General features: G+C 37.3%; 1 protein-coding gene across 6 annotated transcripts in view; it reads left to right on the top strand.

The window, feature by feature from the left end:
- LOC106880939 (rho GTPase-activating protein 44) overlaps positions 1 to 23570 on the top strand; it is a 225981-nt gene that overhangs the window by 177699 nt on the left and 24712 nt on the right. For 3 of the 6 annotated variants that reach the window (XM_089349202.1, XM_089349199.1, XM_089349198.1), the window contains exons 17-18: positions 2433 to 2730; positions 12544 to 12932. In XM_089349202.1, the coding sequence (XP_089205328.1) occupies positions 2433 to 2730; positions 12544 to 12932 (687 nt within the window). Of the gene's footprint in view, positions 1 to 2432; positions 2731 to 12543; positions 13793 to 19542; positions 19618 to 23570 lie in introns of those variants that run through there. The other 3 variants (XM_089349201.1, XM_089349197.1, XM_089349200.1) reach the window with 2 other exon arrangements.

Genomic DNA, 23570 nt, shown 5'->3' with positions numbered 1-23570 from the left:
AAGCAAATAAGAATAACTGTAGTGAATTGTTTATTAATTTTTTTTTTATAGTTGATTGTAATGATTTAATAGTCAGTTGTTAGAATTGGTTGAACAGTAATCAATAGTTTACATCAGTAATCCTAGGTGTAGTACAAAGGATGTATCAGTGCTCTAAAATTTTCTTCTGTCAAATCCTATCTTTTGAACTGAAATACATGATCTGTGCAGAATAATGTAGGGGATCTGATGGAAGTTGCATTACTATTAATTCTATTATTCAATTTCTTTCTTGCTATGGTATAATTTCATTTTCTTTTAGAACCTTGAACCTCATTATTGTTATTCAACCCTTTAAAAGCTGAGCTATGTCACATTAGCTGCATTCAGCTTAACTTTTAGTTCCATAACTGTGAACTCATTTGGATCTTTATTTTAAAACTACCATCCGTTAAAAATGTATGACTTAATTTTTTGTGAAATTTTCTTTTGATTCCAGCTGGTTACTTTAAAACCACAGGATCATTTTGTAGGATCCTGCTTTATCACACTTTTAATTGTAACTAAATAGAATTTTATTTCAAGTTCATTCAATTAGAGTTTGGATCAAAGTGACTGTTTGCTACTTATCTTCACTCAGAAAACATCAAATTGTATACTATCTTAGTTTCCTGCTTGTATTTTTTTGTCTTGCCAAAGCTTGTATTTCATATAGACTTTTACAAAAAGCCACTTTCTTTAGCTGAGCAATCACAAATTATTCTGCATATCATTACATAATTTTATTGCTATTAACTATTTTTTCCATTCTTATTCTTTGCTTAATGGAAGACATGTTAACATAATGCACTCACTTGATTATTGTTTTTATATTATTATATTTGTATCTCTCTCTCTCTCTCTCTCTCTCTCTCTCTCTCTCACACTCACACACACACACACACACACACACACACACACACACACACACACACACATTCTTTTTCTCTTCTTTCCTATTTATTGACATATACATATTGCTGAAAATTATTAACTTGAATAATTTTAAATATATAGCTTATTAAGTAGGAAATTGCAGATGATTCCAAAGTAAATCTTGTAATTATCATAATTAATCCTTGTAATTTCCACTTGCTTTTGAAATATTTACCATATGGATATTTTTTTAAAATATGAAATATTTGGTGAATCAACAAATATATAATATATATATATATATATATATATATATATAGTTGCATATGATTTGAGTAAAAACTCTGTAGAATGCTATACAAAGCTCATTCACAGTTCCTGGCTACCAAATGTCATCATACAGTGGAAATGCTCCTGCTACTGGATATACATCAGGAATTTCATAGTGTCTGTAGAATTTATATAAATGGTAAAAAATGGAATGAACATCATTCTTTACATATTTCTACACCTGTAGTAAAAGGTGAGATGTTGCATAATCATTGTCATGCAGCTAAAGGAAAATGTGCCTCCACAGGTGATTGTTTAAATAAGTCCTTCATTAGAATCTCCTGTTATTTCACTCAGTGTTAGAATGGATACCCAAGGTGATGTGTCATTTTCAGACAAAACAGTTTACAGACAAAACCAAACCCATAGATATAGAGACAGGCAAAATACAATTATAATCAAAGTACAAACTACAGAAATAAAGGAATGGACAAAAAAGTAAGGGTTGGGGTCAGGTTGACTATAAATTACAATTCTATCTTCATGGTCAGATTCTAAGGAAGAAAATGCATAATAGAACGAAGAACAAAATGAAGCATTTAGAGATAAATTTTATTCCTCATTTCATTTTTTATTCTTCATTTTGCTGATCAGATAAAGTATGAACCAAATGGCAAGATTGCCTTAGACAATTAGGAGACTCTGTTCTAATCTGAGTTGCTAATTACAGAAGCAAGTCATTCCAACCTAGTGGTACTATGCTCAGCTAGAAAATCTAGACGATATAAGATTGAAATATATGTTGACCTGAGACACAATGAAGTGTTGAAGGAACATAAACTGTTAATATCACAGTTGTTTCTTTTGTGTCTTATTGTCTGAACAATCCACATTATCTTTAATAGCCTGGGCAGTAAGGACATTGTTCTAATGCTAATGTCAGCTTTAAAATTTTTAGTTGGTAATAAACTCTTCATGAAAAAACAAAAGACAAGCATGTTTTTTATGTCATTAATTTCTTTCACAAATCTGATATATTCATTAGTATTTAGAAGTATACTTTAGCATTCAAATAGTCATCCTTTCAAGATAACATTATCTTCATATATCATACTGTGTTTTCATAACTTTTTCTATAACTAATCTCAACTAAATTTCATTTTACAATGTTAAGAAACTGCTTTGTGATTGCGATAAGTTTTAAAATATATTTGGCACGTTTATTATATTGATACCATTATCTTGTGTTTTTTACTGCTTCTCTGCAGATATTGATTTCTCAGTTGCCCTTGTTGACTCTGACGATACAATCAACACCTCAACAAATTCTGTAACTAGTAAGAATGAAGTCATGACTGCTTCAACTGTTACAAATGCTTTGAGTGGGACAAGTTCAACAATCCAAACAGTACCAAAATCAACAACTAGACCAGCAACTAGTACTTCTTGTCATACTCTTCCTACTCCTCAACCTATTGCAATGCAAACTGGAGCTAATTTAGAATTATCAAAAAAACCTCAGAATCTCTCTACAAGTTGTATAGCTACTAATTTTCCTTCTGATGTGTAAGTATTAGTTTGCATGGCTGTTTTTATTTTGAATATAAAAAAAAAAACCCCAATCATATTCATTCCTTACATGGATATCTTCTGTATCATTTTACTAATGCTTCCATGCTCTCGAGGTATTATGTTTTATTGTTATTTATTGGAGAAAAAAGTGAACTTTAGGTGACCATAGCTTATAGAACTCACTTGTTGATATGTGTTCTAGTTACTTGAACAAAGTCCTCCTTTGCTTTCCTTGAGATCTATCTGTAAAAGATGTGTCCAGATACAAATGGTTGGCAGTTTATTTCATAGGGAAAATTTTTGCAAGTATTTGTTGAGCAGTTTGAAATGTTGAGTTTGAAATTCTATGGAGTGCACAGGGTGTAGCAAGATGTAGCAGTAATACTTAAATACCAGATATAAGCAGATGTACAGTTATCAGTAAAAATTCGAAAATGACAACTGAAGACTTCAGAACTAAAAAGAATACATTATTTGTCATTATGTAGAAAGAGATTTGCAAAAAATAACCTGCATATTTACACATATGAAGCAGTATTTAAGGAACTGTACCTAGAATACACATTAGATTGCCTCAGAGAAATTCTCATCTAATAGATTCCACAACAACCACATCTATATTAAATTGCTTCTCTCTCTTTCTCTCTCTCTCTCTCTCTCTCTCTCTCTCTCCTCCCCTTCTATTTGCTGCTCTCATGTTCTGCTTTTCTGGGATCACCAACACAATATCATTCTATTTAAACATCATTTGATGCACTCTCACCTAATAAACAGCAATGTTAAATTTTTTTGTCAAGCTTTCTTCTCTGAAAACAACATGCTCTCTATCCAACTATTAATCTGCCATAGTTAAAACTAAATATTAACCAGATTAACCTCACCACCGAGTTCTTCTCATATTCACGTATATATATATATATATATACATACATACATGCATATATATATGTATATATATGTATGTATATATATATATATATATATATATATATATATATATATATATATATATATATATATATATATAAACAATATATGAATATATGCATATATATGTACATGTATGTACATACCTTCATCTACATGTGCATATAGATACATATCTGGGTACATGACGTTGCAAAAAAACATGAGCAAAATGATAAACAAGGTACAAAAAACAAGCAGGCCACATAGAGAACATATCCTTCATCAGCTGCCACCATTAAAAAAAAAACAATATATATATATATATACCGGGCTTTGCAAAAGTCCTGTTACACTTGTTACGACAATCTCAACAAAGGATACAATGTTAGTTTTGATGCAGTTGGAGATGTTTTTATTGTTTTAACATATAAAAATGTGTTTAAATATTAATATAAATCAATGTAGCCACCCCTGGTGGCAAGTACATGCTCCAGGTGAGACCTGAAGGCTGCACACATGTTGCGGATAAAGTCCATTCTCATGCTGGCCCACCCATGGTTGACAGAAGACTTCAGCTTGTCGACTTTGCTGTGGTGGACTTTGCAGGCCTTGCCCTCGACATGTGCCCTGATGCTGTAGTTGAGGGGATTGACATCAGGCAACTGCAGTAGCCAAAATCCCTTTGACTAGAAGTTCATGTTCAACCCCAACCACTCTTGCACAGCCTTGGGTATGTAGGCCAGAGCACCATCCTGCTGAAAAACATCTGCCTTCTTTGTGATCTTTCTCACCCAAGGTGGCCGCAGTGAGCTTGTAACCAGCTGCAAACAACACTGGTAGCACCTTCTCACCATTCGAAGCCACAATGCCAAGCATTATCGTGGAGGCCTGGTCGTGGACACATAGAGGACCTAAAGGATGTCCTGGCTAAAAGCTGACCATGCGGTTGTTCTACTTGTTGACAACTGGATCAACTGTGAAAGTTTTTTCACCAGAAAAAATGAGAATTCGATTGCCATAACACTTCAAATCATTGATTAGGCAATGGCAGTGCTCCTGACGTTGTTCTTGCATATGGTCGGTGAGCAGAGGCCTTTGCATGCACCTCAAGCTCTTGCCACCCTCATTTATGACAGCCCCTGGACACTGTGACCACCAAGATGTTCTTTGCAAGCACTGTCAGTTTGAGCTTCAAATCACTTTTGAAGGCCTTTCTCACAGCCGAACAGTTGACGACTTGAGATCTGCCTGATCGAGGTCAATCTTTGAGGTCTTTCCTGTTCTTGAGCCTCTCTGCAACTCTGTGGACAGTCATCTGGCTGATATTGAGGTGCTTGGTGATGTCGGACTTGTTGTGGCCCACGTGCAGGAGAGCAGAGATATAGATTCTTTTCGCTCCCATCTTGATACACCTGCACACAATGGAAAAGACGTTTTAATGACACGTGCTGGAAAAGTAAAATTTTAAGTGTTTGATGGCATCTCTTGAAAGATCAAAACCAAGTGTAGCAGGACTTTTGCAAAGCCCGGTGTATATATATATATATATATATATATATATATATATATATATATATATATAATCATAAATATACAGGGATTAGCATTGAGTTGCTTCTCCAACATACTGAAAATTTAGAAATAGCAGTCAAAGAACTACTGATTCTAAACTACAAATTTTTCTCTAAACGGATGGCGATAGAAAAATTTGTAGTTTAGAATCAGTAGTTCTTTGACTGCTATTTCTAAATTTTCAGTATGTTGGAGAAGCAACTCAATGCTAATCCCTGTATATTTATGATGATAAATGGTTTTACCGATAAAGGTTTTTTCATACTGAACTACTTGGCAAAATTGTTAATTATTAATTCTATTATTAATTGACGATTCCCTGCCCTTATTCTTGTATATATATATATATATATATATATATATATATATATATATATATATATATATGGTATGTATATGTGTGTGTGTGTATATATATATATATATATATATATATATATGGTATGTATATGTGTGTGTGTGTATATATATATATATATATATATAGGTAAAGTAAATGTTAGAGGCAATACTTGACAATTGTAAGCACCTGTGTATGCCAGCTCGTTGTTGAGGTGAAAGAATAAATTGTTTTTTATTTTTTTATTTTTTGCATTTATATATATATATATGTGTGTGTGTGTCTGTGTATATATATATATATGTGTGTGTGTGTGTGTGTGTGTGTGTGTGCGTATGTATATCTGTGTGTATGTATGTATGTAGTTTATAGATTAGAGACAGATATTCTCTGTATAGAATACACTTCATAGTGCTCAAGAGATTTGAACTTGAACATGTAGAGGAGTAAATGTAAGGACAAGCAAGTTAAGTCGATATACAAAAAATATTAAATACATTTAATGCAAAAAATGTACACATGTATGCATATAGAAAACTCCAACTTACACAAAATATAAATGATATCAGGAATAAAGGGGTTGAGTAAGAGTTTTATGAGTCCAACAGCTGTTTCTGGGGGTTTGATTGTCCAAAATAATGATTATAACTTGATTCTATCAATGGATACCACCAGCTTCTGTCATCAAGGAAGAATTTTATATTTGAGGAGTTGGTGGGGTGTTTAGATAGTGAGTAGTGGGAGGAGAAAATAGATTTCAGGGTTCGGGTTAATAATGAGGCTAGTGATAGTAATAGAAGTGGGAGGATGGGAAAAAGTGATTTAGGTAGTATGTGAATGATGACCTTTGTGCTAGTTTGTTTGAATTAAAGGTTGAGAAAGTGAAAAGGGATGACTATTATTTGTGGGAAATGAGTTGATTGGTTCAGTAGCTGAGTGGGGTGAGAAGGTGGTCAAGTGTAGTTGTTAGTGGGACAAAGGAATTGGGTTGGTATTAGAGGTGTGGTGTTATGGTAAAGAGAGGAGAATGGAATTGAATAGAGAGGTGTGAGTAGGGAGGGGTTAGAGGTAGATTGGTTAGTTTTCAAAGGAGTGAGGTCTTCTTATATTCTGTGTAAGTCAGACTTTTTTATATGCATACATAGTGTTGCTATTATGTCCAACTGTCGTATGTTCGAATTTGACTAAATGTGTTTTTTTCAATATTTAATTTTGTTTGCAATATAGCTGGTTCTTTAGGTTAAACTATCATATCTCCAGCTACTTCGGATGCCAAGATATGAAAATTATCAAAGTGTAGTAAAATGGTTTAGCATTTTCCAAAAGTGTAGTAAGTGCCACGTACGACAGTTTTGCAAAAATATTTCTGACTGAATATATCATATCGTGGCCAGTGCCCCTGGACTGGCTCATGTGCGGGCGACACATGAAATCTTTCGAGCGAGATCGTTGCCGGTGCCCCTGGGCTGGCTCTTGTACGGGTGACACATGAGGCATTTTCAAGCGAGATCGTTGCCGGTGCCCCTGGACTGGCTCATGTGCGGGCGACACATGAAATCTTTCGAGCTGAATCGTTGCCAGTGCCCCTGGACTGGCTCATGTGCGGGCGACGCCCCTGGGCCGGCTCTTGTGCGGGTGACACATGAGGTTTTTCGAGCGGGATCGTTGCCAGTGCCCCTGGACTGGCTCATGTGCGGGCGACACATGAAATCTTTCGAGCGGAATCGTTGCCAGTGCCCCTGGACTGGCTCATGTGCGGGCGACGCCCCTGGGCCGGCTCTTGTGCGGGTGACACATGAGGTTTTTCGAGCGGGATCGTTGCCAGTGCCCCTGGACTGGCTCATGTGCGGGCAACACATGAAATCTTTCAAGCGAGATTGTTGCCAGTGACCCTGGACTGGCTCTTGTGCGGGTGACACATGAAATGTTTTGAGCGGGATCGTTGCCAGTGCCCCTGGACTGGCTCATGTGCGGGCGACACATGAAAATCTTTCGAGCGAGATCGTTCCCGGTGCCCCTGGGCCGGCTCTTGTGCGGGTGACACATGAGGTTTTTCGAGCGAGATCGTTGCCAGTGCCCCTGGACTGGCTCTTGTGCTGGTGACACATGAAATTTCTTCGAGCGAGATCGTTGCCGGTGCCCCTGAACTGGCTCTTGTGTGGGGTTCTGGGATTTTCGAGCGGGATCGTTGCTGGTGCCCCTGGGCTGGCTCTTGTGCGGGTGACACATGAGGTTTCTCGAGCGAGATGAGCGTGGCCTTTGCCAGTACCGCCTGACTGACCTTCGTGCGGGTGACACGTAAAAGCACCCACTACACTCTCTGAGTGGTTAGCTTTAGGAAGGGCATCCAGCTGTAGAAACACTGCCAAATCAGATTAGAGCCTGGTGTAGCCATCTGGTTTCACCAGTCCTCAGTCAAATCGTCCAACCCATGCTAGCATGGAAAGCGGACGTTAAACGACGACGACAATACGTACAGACATATATATATATACCGCCTGACTGGCCTTTGTAGGGTTTTCGAGCGAGATCGTTGCCAGTGCCCCTGGACTGGCTCTTGTGCGGGTGGCACATAAAAGACACCATTTCGAGCGTGGCCGTTTTCGTGCGGGTGGCACGTAAAAGCACCCACTACACTCTCGGAGTGGTTGGCATTAGGAAGGGCATCCAGCTGTAGAAACTCTGCCAAATCAGACTGGAGCCTGGTGTTGCCATCCGGTTTCACCAGTCCTCAGTCAAATCGTCCAACCCATGCTAGCATGGAAAGCGGACGTTAAACGATGATGATGATGATGATGATTCATGGAGTTAGGATTTTATGCACCCAACAAAGTATTATTGTTAAGCTGAAACTTGGTAATGTAAAAAGAAATGGAATGGTGAAACTATTTTTTATTTTCTGAAAAAAGCAATGTTTTGGACTTGCACTTTTGCATAATAACAATGATATATACATTTTTTGTATTAAATGTATTTAATATTTTTTGTATATCGACTTGTCTAACTTGTATGTCCTTAGACTTATATGTATGTATGCATGTATATATATATATATATATATATATATATGTGTTTGTGTGTACATATATGTAGGTATGTACATATATGTATGTATATATGCATATATTTATATATTATTTATATTATTATTTTAAATATATATATATATATATTTAAAATAATAATATAAATAATATACAAATATATGCATATATACATACATGTATGTACATACCTACATATATATGTATATATACATGCATATTTAGATACAGGACGGACATATAAAAAAAAACATGGACAGAATGAGAAACGAGAACATAAAAAAACCAAAACATAGAAAACAAACTTTTTTTCGTTGTTTGAAAAAAAGTTCATTTTCTATGTTTTTGTTTTTTTATGTTCTCATTTCTTATTCTGTCCATGTTTTTTTTAATGTCTTGTACCTATATATGCATATATATATATATATATATATATATATATATACATATATATGTAGGTATGTACATATATGTGTGTATATATGCATATATTTATATATTATTTATATTATTATATGATTGAATGCCACGCATCCTTTTCCAAGTAAGTTTTATATATACCTCTATCTATCTATCTATCTATCTATCTCTCTCTCTCTCTCTCTCTCTATATATATATATATATATATATATATACAGGGATTGGACAAAATAATGGAAACACCTTAAAATTTCATACAAATTTATTTTAATATGGGGTAGGACTGCCTTTGGCAGTAATTACAGCTTGAATTCTAAAAGGTATGGACTCATACAAAGTTTCAATTGTTTCCAAAGGAATTTTTGTCCATTCTTCAGCTAAAACAGTCTCCAGTTCTTGTAGTGATGATGGTGGAAGATATCAACTCCTTACTTGTTTTTCTAAAATGCACCATAAATTTTCAATAATATGGAGATCTGGGGACTCTGGCGGCCAGATAAGATGTTCGACTTTACTAGAATGTTCCTTGTGCCATTCACTAACAACTTTAGCTGTGTGAATTGATGCATTATCATCCTAAAAGATTATCATCCTGAAAGATTATCATCCCTCCAGAAACAGTTTTGCAACCATAAGATGAATATGATCTGATAAAATGCTTAAATAGTCTTGACTATTAATTCTGCCATGAAGAGAAACCATTGGGCCAATGGATTTCCAAGATATAGCCCCCCCCCCCCCCAGATCCTCCTCCATGTTTAACAGTTGGAAGAAGGCAGTTGGGTCAAATGCTTCTTTTAGCTGTTTCCACACGTATGCTTGGCCAGTGGTTGGAAATAAAATAATGAATGACTCATCCGAGAAAATAACATTTTCCCACTGCCCTAGGGACCAATTCTGTAGGTTTTTACTCCACTCTAAACACTTTGCAACGTTTGTTTTTGAAAGTGGTGGTTTTCTGGTTGCAGCCCTCCTGTGAAATCCAGCTTTTTGCAACTCCTGGCAAACAGTTTTTGTGGAAACTGGGTTCTCAAGGTGGTCATTAAGCTCTGCAGTAATCTTGGGAGCTGTTCGTTTGTGATCCTTTCTAAAAATTCGCTTAGGATTCTGACACTCCCTATCTGAAAGTCTGTTTTGTTCCAGAGTTTTGTTTTGACAAGGAGGTTTTTCACTCTTTCTCAAAGGCTGTCATTACTTTCCAGACAGTACTTCTTGATACACCAAACATTTCAGCTGTTTTCATTACACTAGCGCCTGCCATATGTGCACCAACAATTTGACCTCTTAAAAGTCTGATAGATCTATCATTTTAATGAATTTTAATTACCTTTTTCTGATGATATCTGAAAAGAAACAGCAATTTTAGCAAAACATATTGAGCAACACTAATAATAAATAAAAAAACATAAAAATGAAGCTTTTGACGGTTTTATAGATATTTCAAAATTATGATGCTAAGTGTTTCCATTATTTTGTCCAACCCCTATATATATATATATATATATATATATATATATACACACACACACACATGAGCGTGAGAGTTGTCTAAGAGACCATAAGTCAGGGAAAAGATGCACTTGTATATCTGTTAGTAGAATGATTATATTATCTGAAATGTATAGTATTAAATATCCATCATGGCTTGTCTTACCAATCGGTTTCTCATAAAGAATACAATGGAGTGTTAGGTAACAAACCGATTATATAACTTTATGCTCATCAGAGTCACCATATTCCCTTCCATATCGGCTAACTCTGATGTGTGTAAAGTTATATAATGGGTTTGTTACCTAACACTCCATTTACACAAAACTGATAGCCATGATGGATATTTAATACTATACATTTCGGATAATATATATATATATATATATATATATATATATATATATATATATGCAGGGTGTCTCGAAATTAAAGCAACCAACTTTTTTTCAAAACTTGCCAAAACAAAATATTGTTAGATTTCGGTTCCAAGCATTGCAATGCAATGGTAAAGGAAACACAATTATGACACTACCACATTTATTCAATATGACCATCTGTTTCAAATCACACCCTTAAGTTGTACGTAGCTGTTCTTGAGTAATCGAAACCCATTCCTGGTGCGCTTTTGCCTTCAGAGCATCAAGTGAAGCATGAGAAGTGCTTGCAACCTTCGTCTCCAAAACGAACCAAACAGAAAAATCCAACGAGTTGAGATCAGGGCTTCTTGAGGGCCATGCACCCTTGCCTATGAACAATGGAATGTGTTTCTGAATCCAGCGTTGGGTCTGTTTAGAGCTGTGGGATGCTACCGAGTCCTGTTGGAAGCTCCAAGGTACACCTTGGAAGCGCTCATTCACCCCATGGAAGCAGTTCAGCTTCCAGAATGTTGCTAATGTATTGCTGGGTGTTAATTTTAACACCCATGGGCACAAAAATGAGGGGAGACTTTCCACTGACTGTTACAGCCACCAAAACTATAATTGATTGTAGATTTTGATGTCAATTTATGAGTCTACCCTTGGTAGAGTCAGATACACTCCAAAGTCAGTCATTCTGGTCATTTACTGTCTGTTTAATGTCCTATTTCTTTTCATCAGTGAACTCCTGGTTGGACAGCATACCTTCAGCAATCTAACGCAATATGAGACGACTTCTCTCCAGTCTCCTGGCCTTATAAACTTGCTTGAGCTCATGACAGTGGGTCATCTTGTAGGGGTGGGTCCTGAGGTACTCCTTCAGCACTTGATACATTGATGTTTGGCTTATTTTTGCTGTGGCTTATTTTGCCGTATCTTTTCTCTGGTACTTTTGATAAGCTGAGGGGGCCGCACACTTCTTTCTCAGTCATATCCAGGTTGATCGGTGGTGGAACCAGTCTCTTGAAATTTCTTGATAATTTTCAAGACTGTTGTTTGGTTAATTTTAAACTTTTTTGTTATAGCTGTATTGCTTTTGCCGCCTTTGGGGAGGGTTACAATAATATTTTGTTCTATAACCATTATCTAATTTATAAATCTGAATTTATTTAGTCTGACACTAAAAGAAGACACACTAAGTTTTCATAATGATGTATAATTTTCATATCTTACCACATTTATTAAGTGTTATTAAAGTCCAAAACTTTGGTTGCCTTAATTTCAGGATACCCTGTATATATATTTATATATATATATATATATATATATATATATATATATATATAGCAAATATTTATTGCTTTGACTTACTATCTCTAGAATATTGACTCTCCTTCAGTCTATGTTCTACAATATTTTCACTTGTAACAGCTATACGATAACATTGCTTTTATATCTACCTTATAATTTGATATGTTGAAACAAACTGCAAAATATTTATTTGATAGAAGATAGTTTCCATAATGTGTGATTCATTTAAAAAATTATTGTAAATAAAACTTATAAAGAATGGTGAAATATGATGTCTGTATTTTTATGTAACATAATTTGAAAGAAAAATGTGATTATTAAACATTTTGAAATGTTTTTAATTTTTGTGTCTCTTTGAAACAGAGAAGCTACTCCAAAGAAACCAATACCGGCCAAAAAGCCTGCACCTCCACCTCCACCAGAAAGACCCCATTCTGTAGCTGTATCATCATTTTCACAATCTAAAATGTCTTGTATGACCTGGCCCCGTAATACAAACACTGGTGGACAAATATTAGAAGAAAAAACATCAACTTCAAGTGGACTGGATACTTTGACTACTAACAATAGTAATAATTCTGAACGAGAAAAGAACAAAATGCCAACGACACCAGAAAAAAAATCTGAACATCGACGTCTACAACCCCCTGAAAGACCAAAAGGACCACCACCTGTTGTCCCCAGTTCATGTCATCAAAGATCTGCATCAACTGGTAGTTTTGGAAGTTCTGCATCACAATGCCAAGCAACAGGTACTTTAGCCACATCTTTGTATGAACCCAACTTCGACTATGAAACTGAGCAAGAATCTGGAATTGCTTTTAACCATGCTCAGTCTGCTCTAACAAATGCTACTGTGAATGATAAGCTGCCTGGCTCCCCCAACTCCTCTGCTTGCAGCTCTAGTGCCACATTCACTCGGCAGAGCAGCAACCGCTTGTCTTTCCGCCCTGTTCCACCCCCTGTTCCTCCTCCTGTTAATAAAGTTACAGAAAACACACAGATGTGACATTAAACAGAATTTAAAGACTTGTAAAACAACCACTGCTACCGCTACCATTTTGCCTGCTTGGGTAATACCGGGTGCTCTTGCATTGTTTGGGTTGGGAAGGGGGCTGCTACACAGCATCATGCTGTCTGTCTGTCAAATATATTTCGTCTCTAGTCCATCACTATTCATTGTTTGTCTGAAATGTTTCCCTCAAACCTTGCTTCTCCCCACTTTCCTTCTTTCTGTCTGTCTGTCTCTCTCTCTATTTTCTTTCTATTTGAAAATAATATTTTTGTTATTTTTTTCTTTATATAAGAAAACAAATTCTTTTATTTTTTTTTTTAATTCATGTTTTAAACAAAACATTCATTTAAAATGAGTTTAAATTTATAGCCGAAAGGCTATTTACAGAACTGTGGGGGAAGTCTTATCTTTTTTTTTTTTTTTTTTTAAATTTTAAATTTTTAAATTTCATGTTCTATTTGATTTCTGTGAACTCAAGTTGGCAACAAAGTGCAGTTTTTACTATTGGCATTGTATCATGTATCAATCCAGGAATGTATGCTTTGCAAACTTTGCTGTTGCTGACAAAAACGAAATCAATACAAATTTTCTACATCACTTTTGCTGAGTTTTGTTCATTTCATAATCAAATGGTTAAGTTCTTTCTTCCTCAGGTCTGGCTGTTATCTAACCACCAACATCAAACAATAAAATGGGGAGAGTTTTATTGGGTTTTTTTTTTTTCCTGCTTTAAAAGGATAAAAAATAAATTGTTTATATATTTTGTTACAAGATTATTCACCAGAAAAAATCCTCATGTAAATTGAATCTTTATTCATCTCTGTAGTTATAATCTCAAGGCAAGCTGGCAGAATTGTTAGCACTCTGGGCAAAATGCTTAGCAGCATTTCATCTGTCTTTAGGTTCTGAGTTCAAATTCTGCCGAGCTTGACTTTGCCATTCATTCTTCCAGGGTCATCATCATCATTTAACGTCCGCTTTCCATGCTAGCATGAGTTGGACGATTTGACTGGGGACTGGTGAACCAGATGGCTACACCAGACTCCAATCTGATCTGGCAGAGTTTCTATAGCTGGATGCCCTTCCTAACGCCAACCACTCCAAGAGTGTAGTGGGTGATTTTTACGTGCCACAGGCACAAGGGCCAGTCCAGTGGTACTGGCAACGGCCATGCTCAAATGGTGATTTTTTTACGTGCCACCTGCACAGGAGTCAGTCCAATGTTTTGTTTACATGCTACATTACAGGGATGTGCCAGTAAGGCAAAGCTAGAAGTGATCGCGCTCAAATGGTGCTTTTTACATGCCACCAGCACGGAAGCAAGACAGCTGCTCTGGCAGTGATCTCGCTTGGATGGTGCTGTTAGCGCTCTACTGGCATGGGTGCCAGTCATCGAATTTGGTTCAGTTTCAATCTCACTCGCCCCAACAGGTCTTCGCAAGCTGAGTTTAGTGACAAATGAAGGAAGGTTGACATGGGTGTCAGTCATCGAATTTGGTTCGGTTTTGATTTCACTTGCCTCAACAGGTCTTCGCAAGCAGAGTTTTGTGTCCAAAGAAGGAAAGGTACACATAAGTGGGCTGGCTACACCCCTGGTAAAGGCCACGGGTTATGGTCTCACATGTCTCGCCAGGTCTTGTCACACACAGCATATTTCCAAAGGTCTCGGTCACTAGTCATTGCTTCGGTTAGGCCTAATGTTCATAGGTTGTGCTTCACCACCTCATCCCAGGTCTTCCTGGGTCTACCTCTTCCACAAGTACCCTCAACCGCTAAGCTGTGGAACTTTTTCACACAGCTATCCTCATCCATTCTCACCAAATGACCATACCAGCGCAATCCTCTCTCTTGCACATCACAACTGATACTTCTTTGGTCCAACTTTCCTCTTAAGGTACTTACACTCTGTCGAGTATGCACACTGACATTACACATCCATCAGAGCATACTGGCTTCATTCCTTGCGAGCTTATGCATGTCCTCAGCAGTCACAGCCCATGTTTCACTGCCATGTAGCATGGCTGTTCGTACACATGCATTATACAGTCTGCCTTTTACTCTAAGCGAGAGGCTCTTTGTCACCAGCAGAGGTAAGAGCTCTCTGAACTTTGCCCAGGCTATTCTTATTCTAGCAGCTACACTTTCAGAATATACCCCCGCTACAAACTTGGTCACCTAGGTAACTGAAGCTATCAACTACCTCTAGTTTTTCTCCATGGAATGTGGCAAAAGTTGTTCTCTGCACATTTTCAGTGTTTATTGCTCCTGAGCATCTGCCACATACAAAAACTATCTTCCTAGTTAGCCCTCCTTTGATATTGCTGCACCTCTTATGTGTCCATAGCTTACACTGGGTATATCTTATAGAGTTTCTACCTACGCCTTTTCTACAATTCGAGCAGGGCCATCTACCTGAAGGGGTTTGTGGTTTGTCTGCCTTCCTACTTATTAAGACTTTGGTTTTAGCTAGGTTGACTCTAAGGCCCTTCGATTTTAATCTTTGCTTCCACACCTGAAACTTTTCCAGTTCTGATAGTGACTTAGCAATTAGAGCAAGGTCATCAGCATAGAGAAGCTCCTGGGTGCCTCCTGTCTTGAATTCCTGTGTTATTGCCTGGAGGACTATGATAAATAGGAGGAGGCTGAGGACTGAACCTTGGTGGACCCCAACCTCTACCCAGAATTCTTCACTGTACTCGTCGCCAACCTTCACCCTACTGACAGCATCCCTGTACATGGCTTGTACAACTCTCATTAATCATTCATCTATCCCTAGTTTCCTCATTGACCATCAGATAAGGGATCGGGGGGACCCTGTCAAAGGCTTTCTCCATGTTAACGAAAGCCAGATACAGAGGTTTATCTTTGGCTAGGTATTTCTCCTGCTGTCCTACCATAAATTAAATATCAGTTAAGTACTGGGGTTGATGTAATTGACTTATCCATTCCCCCAAAACTGCTGGCCTTGTGCCAAAATTTGAAATCAATATTAAATAAGCACAGAAAAAATATGAATTAAGAGAATAGCATGTGAATTGTTATCAATAATATTAATATGCCAACTTGTTGTTTTTGTACATACCTGTGGTGTGTGTCACACTTCAAAGGAGAAGTGAGAGTGAAAGTAAGAGAGAAAGAGAGAGAGTGAAAGAGACAGTGAGTGGTGAGGGCGTTCGTTTTGTATTTTTAAATGTTTATCACATTGCAAGAAAAGTAGATACATAGAATGAAAGAAAAGTTGATACATAGATACATATACACATTGTTAAATTAAAAGCGGGTGAGGGGAGGGGCACAGAGGAAGTGAGAGAGACAGTAGATACATAGATCAATAGAAAAGTTGATACATAGACACATTGTTAAATCAAAGACAAATAACTACAGCAAATATTGGATGTCACTTTCATTTTTCATTACCACACAAGGATAAAATTAACCTGCAAGTGGCTGAGTACTCCACAGACATGCATGCCATTAACATAGTTCTCAGGGAGATTCAGCCTCACACAAAGTATGACAAGACTGACCCCTTTCAATTACAGCTACAACTCATTTTGGCCAGCTGAGTGGACTGGAGCAACATAAATTTTGAAGTAGTTGGAAGAAAACATAAAAACATCCTATATAGGGACAGGAAAATCTTTTTAGTTGCTAGGGTCACTATGGGAGGTAATCCAGTCCTAACAGCGGTATTTGTGGGTCTCACCAATCTGGAGGCCAAGTCCCCAGATAAACACTGATGCGCAGGATGTTATTATCAAACTGAGCATGAGTCAAGGGTGAATACATGATAGAATAGCAATTATTTCATCTTAGCTTTCACTGCTTACACTAAACACGACATTTTTGCCTTACAATATGGAATATTTCCTTTTCTTTCACACTTTTTTTTTTAAATGGCACTCTGTCACTTACGACAACGAGGTTCCTGTTTATCTGATCAATGGAACAGTCTGCTCATAAAATTAATGCGCAAGTGACTGGGTACTCCACAGACATGCATACTATAACATAGTTCTCAGGGAGATTCAGCCTCACACAGAATATGACAAAGCTGGCCCCTTTGAATTACAGCTACAACTCATTTTTGCCAGCTGAGTGGACTGCAGCAAGGTGAAGTAGAGTACCTTGCTCAAGAATACAGCTCACCACCGGGAATTGTACTCATGACTTTACAGTTGTGGGCCAATTACCCCTAACCACTGAGCTACGCACCTTCACTCTTTTAACCACAGAAAAAAGGAGTGAAACAGTAGAGACAGAGAAAGGAAAGCCTCAGTCATTTACAATGACTTTTAAAATGAAATATGATTGATCTTTTCTAGCTTCTTTACTTTTAACAATGAAGAAGTGGGAAAGGCATTTAGTAATGAATAGAGGGAAAATCTTTCAGGTGTTTACGTTTTTATTCTGGGAGTTCTAGAATGATTGAGTGTTAGTTCTCTCTTCTTTCCCCCACTCCCGGTACTTATTCACCTTCTTTCATAGTTCTTCATGTCTTTTAGTTTGGGGGAAAGACCATGTTTTTTTTTTTCAGGCACATTTAACGTTTTCTCTACAAACTACAAACAAGCTCCCCTCCCTTTCTTGTTTTTTTTTTCATACAAAAACTAATACAAATTTTGAACGGGGTATAACTGTGAAAAGAGCCCCAAAAATGGGTAATACCCCCTACAAAATGGGTAGTGGAGAAAAGTTGCCAACCATTGGCTACACGAAATTCAACTCTATACTTTAAAGAGTGTCTTCTACTAACAGCCTTGGGCTGACCAAAGCCTTGTAAGTGAATTTAGTAGACAGAAACTGAAAGAAGTCCGTCATGTGTGTGTGTGTGTGTGTAGTATATGTATATATTTATGTGTGTGTGTTTCTATCTGCTTGTCCCTCACCACCATTGTTTGACAACCAATGTTGGTGTGTTTGCATCCCTGTAACTTAACTGTTCATAGAATAAGCACCGGGCTTACAGGGAGTAAGTCCAAGGGTCGATTTCTTTGACTAAAGTGCAGTGCTACAGCATGGCTACCGTCAAGGGACTCAAACAAATAAAAGAATAAAAGAATACCAGAAGAACATTCCATACCACTAAACCAAGAAAGTTCTTTGAATATGTACGATGTATATCAAGGCTAAATAGTAATTCTGTTTATTCTTGCGTAACTGAGATATTTTGTTGGATTATATAGTTTACACTTCTTTCTGTATTCTGTAAGCGTCACAATATAGAAACATTTCTCATGGCACCAGCACACAATTTACAGATGCTTACATTTTTTATGTTTTCTGTGAAGTTTTCATGGGTCCAGCTAGTTATTATTATTACTACTAATTTTTCTTTTATCTTTCTTGAAAAATTAGCATGTAAATTTATATTTGCACTAATATAACATTTTCACACTTAAAAACTGCATTTGACACCATCTTTGTTAACAGAGTAAAAGATGTAAAGGAAAATATAAGAAGTTTCAAACATATAGATATATGTAGATGCAAATATATAACGATATAGGCGCAGGAGTGGCTATGTGGTAAGTAGCTTGCTTACCAACCACATGGTTCCGGATTCAGTCCCACTGCGTGACACTTTGGGCAAGTGTCTTCTACTATAGCCTCGGGCCGACCAAAGCCTTGTGAGTGGATTTGGTAGACGGAAACTGAAAGAAGCCCGTCGTATATATGTATATGTATGTGTTTGTGTGTCTGTGTTTGTCCCCCCACCATTGCTTGACAACCGATGCTGGTGTGTTTACATCCCCATAACTTAGAGGTTTGGCAAAAAGAGACCGGTAGAATAAGTACTAGGCTTACAAAGAATAAGTCCTGGGATCAATTTCCTCGACTAAAGGCGGTGCTCCAGCATGGCCGCAGTCAAATGACTGAAACAAGTAAAAGAGTAAAAGAGCACGTGCACACACACACACACATTGTCTACATTTTAATATTTATACCTAAAGGGACATAACTCAAAAGGTGAAATCAACCAAAATAGACAGATTCAGTAACAAAGTACTAGGGTTGATATAATCAATGACACCCTTGAAGGCAGTGCTCCAGCATGGTATAGTCCAGTGACTGAAACCTGTAAAGAAATGAAAAAATACATATCATGCACATGCACACGCACATACTAGCAGAGGTACCAAGCATTGATCAGGTGGCAAATATTACTTTTGTTTAATGATTTAACTTTTAGCAAATTTTTATATAGTGCTTTTGTACATAATTAAATTTACATATGTTTTTACTGTAATGCAGATATGTGTTTAAAGTTGAATGTTTTCCAGGTTTCTGTGATATTTGATGATTTTGAACTCATGCTTGTTGATAATTTTAATTTTGTCTCTTAGGCACAGGCGTGACTATGAGGTAAGAAGCTTGCTTCCCAACCACATGGTTTTGGATTTAGTCCCACTGCGTGGCACCTTGGGCAAGTATCTTCTACTATAGCCTCGGGCCTACCAAAGCCTTATGAGTGGATTTGCTAGGCAGAAACTGAAAGAAGCCCACTGTGTGTGTGTGTATATATATATATATATATATATATGTATATTTATGTGTGTGTCTGTATTTGTCTCCCCACCATCGCTTGATAACTGATGTTGGTGTGTTTATGTCCCCGAAACTTAGTGGTTTGGCAAAAGAGACTGATAGAATAAGTACTAGGCTTACAAAGAATAAGTCCTGGAGTCGATTCCTTTGACTAAAGGTGGTGCTCCAGCATGGCTGCAGGCAAATGACAGAAACGTGCAAAAGAGTAAAAGAGAGACTATATAACACACATACATACATACATACATTATATATATATATATATATATATATATATATATATATTAAGGGGAGATCCACAAAAAAGTACTCCATCATCATCATCATCATCATCATTTAACATCCATTGTCCAAGCTACCATGGGTTTGACCAGGGCTGGGAGGCTGCACCAGACTCCAGTCTGATTTGGCATGGTTTCTACAGCTGGATGCCCTTCCTAATGCCAACCACTCCGAGAGTGTAATGGGTGCTTTTATGTGCCATTTTCCACAACTACAAGAGATTCATAGAGATAAATATCATTTTGCTCTGAGACACAAGGTGTGTTATAGAAATCTGCTTAGACTCATGTCTCCAATGAATGAAACTATTTGTAGCTTTTATCTTTATACTGTGTACATTATATATATATATATATATATATGTATATATATATATATATATATATATATATATATATATATATATATATATAGGGTCATCCCATAAATAATGTGGGTTTTTTTTCAATTGCATGAACTAAAAGTTGGAGTGGGGACCAGATAAACTACCTGCATCAACTTGCTATAAAAGCAGGTAGTAATTTTACCTTGTCCTTATTCTTAGTCCAAGTTTTGAAGAGTGCTGTTCGATTTTAACAGTTATTTTTTCGAAGCAGTAATGGAAGTGACAAAGGAGCATATTTGGCATATTTTGCTTTATGAGTTCAATAAAAGCAACAACGCAACAGTATGTGTGAGGAATATTAATGTGGTATATGGGGATCAGACAATAAGTGTAAGCCAGTGTCAACGGTGATTCCAGAAATTCTGAGTCAGAAACTACAGCCTAGAAGACAAGCCTCATCCTGGAAGATCTGTAGAGCTTGGCAAGGACATCCTGCAAACCCTGGTGGAACAAAATCCCATTGTAACTGTTGAGGAACTTGCAGAAAAGCTTAGATTTGGTCATTCCACCATTTATCAACACCTGCATGCTATCGGGAAAGTCAGAAAATTGGGTCAGTGGGTTCCTCACGAACTTCCTGAGTCTAATCGTGCACAGAGAGTGAATGTGTACTCTTCTTTGCTGTCATGTCTCATGAATGAACCTTTCTTGGACCGAATAGTGACTGGTGATGAGCAATGGGTTCTCTATAAAAATGTCAAGTGCCAAAGACAGTGAGTAGGGAAAAGCAAAACACCAGCACCCCAAGCTAAAGGTCTTTACCCACATAAGGTGTTGTTATCTGTTTGGTGGGATATGAAAGGTTTAGTCCACTTTGCACTTTTAAACTCAAACCAAACAATAAAGGAGATCTACTGCAAGCAGCTTAAGTCAGCACTAGAAGAAAAATAACCATCTTTGGTTTCAAGATGAAAGGTGTTCTTACATCAGAATAATGCTCAGCTACATACAGCGAGGATGACATTTCAGAGGCTGGAGCAATTTGAATGGGAAACGATGTCCCACCCACCATATTCTCCGGACAGTGCCCCACCTGATTATCATTTATTCTGCAGTCTTCAAAATCATTTGGATTGTCGGTCAAATTGAGATACCACACATAAAACAGAAGGAATTCTAACAGAAATGTTTTCTTTTTTCAGCAAGAGCTTTAGAGTGGATAGCATTTCTTGTTTCGCTGTTTGGTCTTTGTAAAAGATGTTTGCTTGGCTCAGCACATGAGTATACAACATAGGGCAAACCATGAAGGAAACAATGTATCAGTCCAGTTCCACCAACTCTGCGGGAGTATCTCTCAGGCTTGTTGATGGTCACTGCCAAGGGTTGGGAATTGAAGTTCCATAGCATATCTCATAGGATGAGGGGTGAATGCACTGAATGTAAACATGAAAACGTCTCTCTGGCACAACCAATCAGTCGTGGTGTCTCAATCCCCTGGGGTGTAGGAAATTTGATGGCTGGTCTTGTACGATTGCAGAGTTTTGATGTATCTGATTTTGTGGAAACACACTGGATCATCCCAAACTGTGTGGAGGGACAGTAAACTTAAAGAAACTTAAAAATCAGTTGGATAGTTGATAGCATTGTTAATGTGAACTGAGTTCTACCATCTAGATTGCACTGGTACATGTTGAATGATGGTACCATGAAAATCATGCACAATGTCATTTTTGGGAGCCAGGATATCACTTTATATAAAGTTATGTTTCAATATTATGTTTCAGGCAATCTCAACTTAAATTGTTCTCAGATGCCCAGTTGTGTATTGCTAAGCTCAGATATTCTCTCGTTTTTTGCTTTTCAATCTTGTCACTCATCCATTTACCGTTAACACTTTTTAATATGTATTATTATTTACATTCATTTATGTATTATTCACTAATATCTACTTTCGTAAGCTAATTATTTAAATTGACCCTTCAATATATAACTTCCTAAATCTCTCTCTCAGCCTTCATTCCTCCTTAATTCTTCATGTAATTTTCTAAATGGAATTTCTCCTTCCCTCCTGTGTTCTCAAGTTGGCTACTTATTTTTCATACCGTCTCTCTAAATTAACCTTTGCTTGTTCGCAGTGCTCGTTCTGTCTGGGTTTCATGTTGGCTAAATTCTTTTTCATATTTTGCATACTATTCTCTTACTTCTTCCCACTCACTATGGCTCCTTGTGCTATTCTCTGCTACTATCATTGCTATTGTCTCTGGCCCAGGAAGGAATGTCCATAATGTCTACTTCTGGTCGTAGCATACCTACAAAACACTTTACTCACATACTTCCTCCCTGTTTTTCATGCAATCTCAACTTAAATTGTTCTCGGACACTCAGTTATGCATTGCTAATCTAAGATATTCTCTTGTTTTTCAATCTTTTCATTCATCCATTCACCATTAACACTTTTTAATATGTATTATTATTTACGTTTATTTATTTATTTATGTATTATTTACTGATATCTACTTTCGTAAGCTAATTATTTAAATTGACCCTTCAATATATAACTTCCTAAATCTCTCTCTCAGCCTTCATTCCTCTTTAATTCGTCATGTAATTTTCTAAATGGAATCTCTCCTTCCCACCTGTGTTCTCAAGTTGGCTACATATTTTTCATACCATCTCTCTAAATTAACCCTTGCTTGTTCATGGTGCGCCTACCCATTCCCTAAATTAACCCTTGTTCACAGTGTGCCCACCCATTCCCACCCCCACCACCAGTACCTGATCTCTCTCTCTCTCTCTCTCTCTCTTCTCCCTCTTTTTCCTCTCTCTTCTCCCTCCACCAAGACCAGATATCTCTCTTCTCCCACAACCATTACCGGATATCTCTGCACCACTGATGCTATATTCCTGGTACAGTAACTGCAGGAGAAATACCTAGCCGAAGATTTACTTGGCTTTTGTTGACTTGAAGAAAGCCTTTGACAAGGTCCCCCGATCCCTTATCTGAAGGACGATGTGGAAACTGGGGATTGACGAGTGGTTAATAAGAGCTGTACAGGGATGCCGTTAGTAAGGTAAGGGTCGGCAATAAATATAGCGAAGAATTCCAGGTAGAAGTAGGGGTTCACCAAGGATCAGCCCTAAGCCTCCTCTTATTCATCATAGTCCCCCAGGCAATAACAGAGGAATTCAAAGCAGACTGCCCCTGGGAGCTCCTTTATG

Source organism: Octopus bimaculoides, chromosome 3, assembly GCF_046866305.1.
Source record: "Octopus bimaculoides isolate indiv1 chromosome 3, ASM4686630v1, whole genome shotgun sequence".
Classification (NCBI taxonomy): domain Eukaryota; kingdom Metazoa; phylum Mollusca; class Cephalopoda; order Octopoda; family Octopodidae; genus Octopus; species Octopus bimaculoides.
This window is presented reverse-complemented; position numbering and strand designations above follow the sequence as displayed.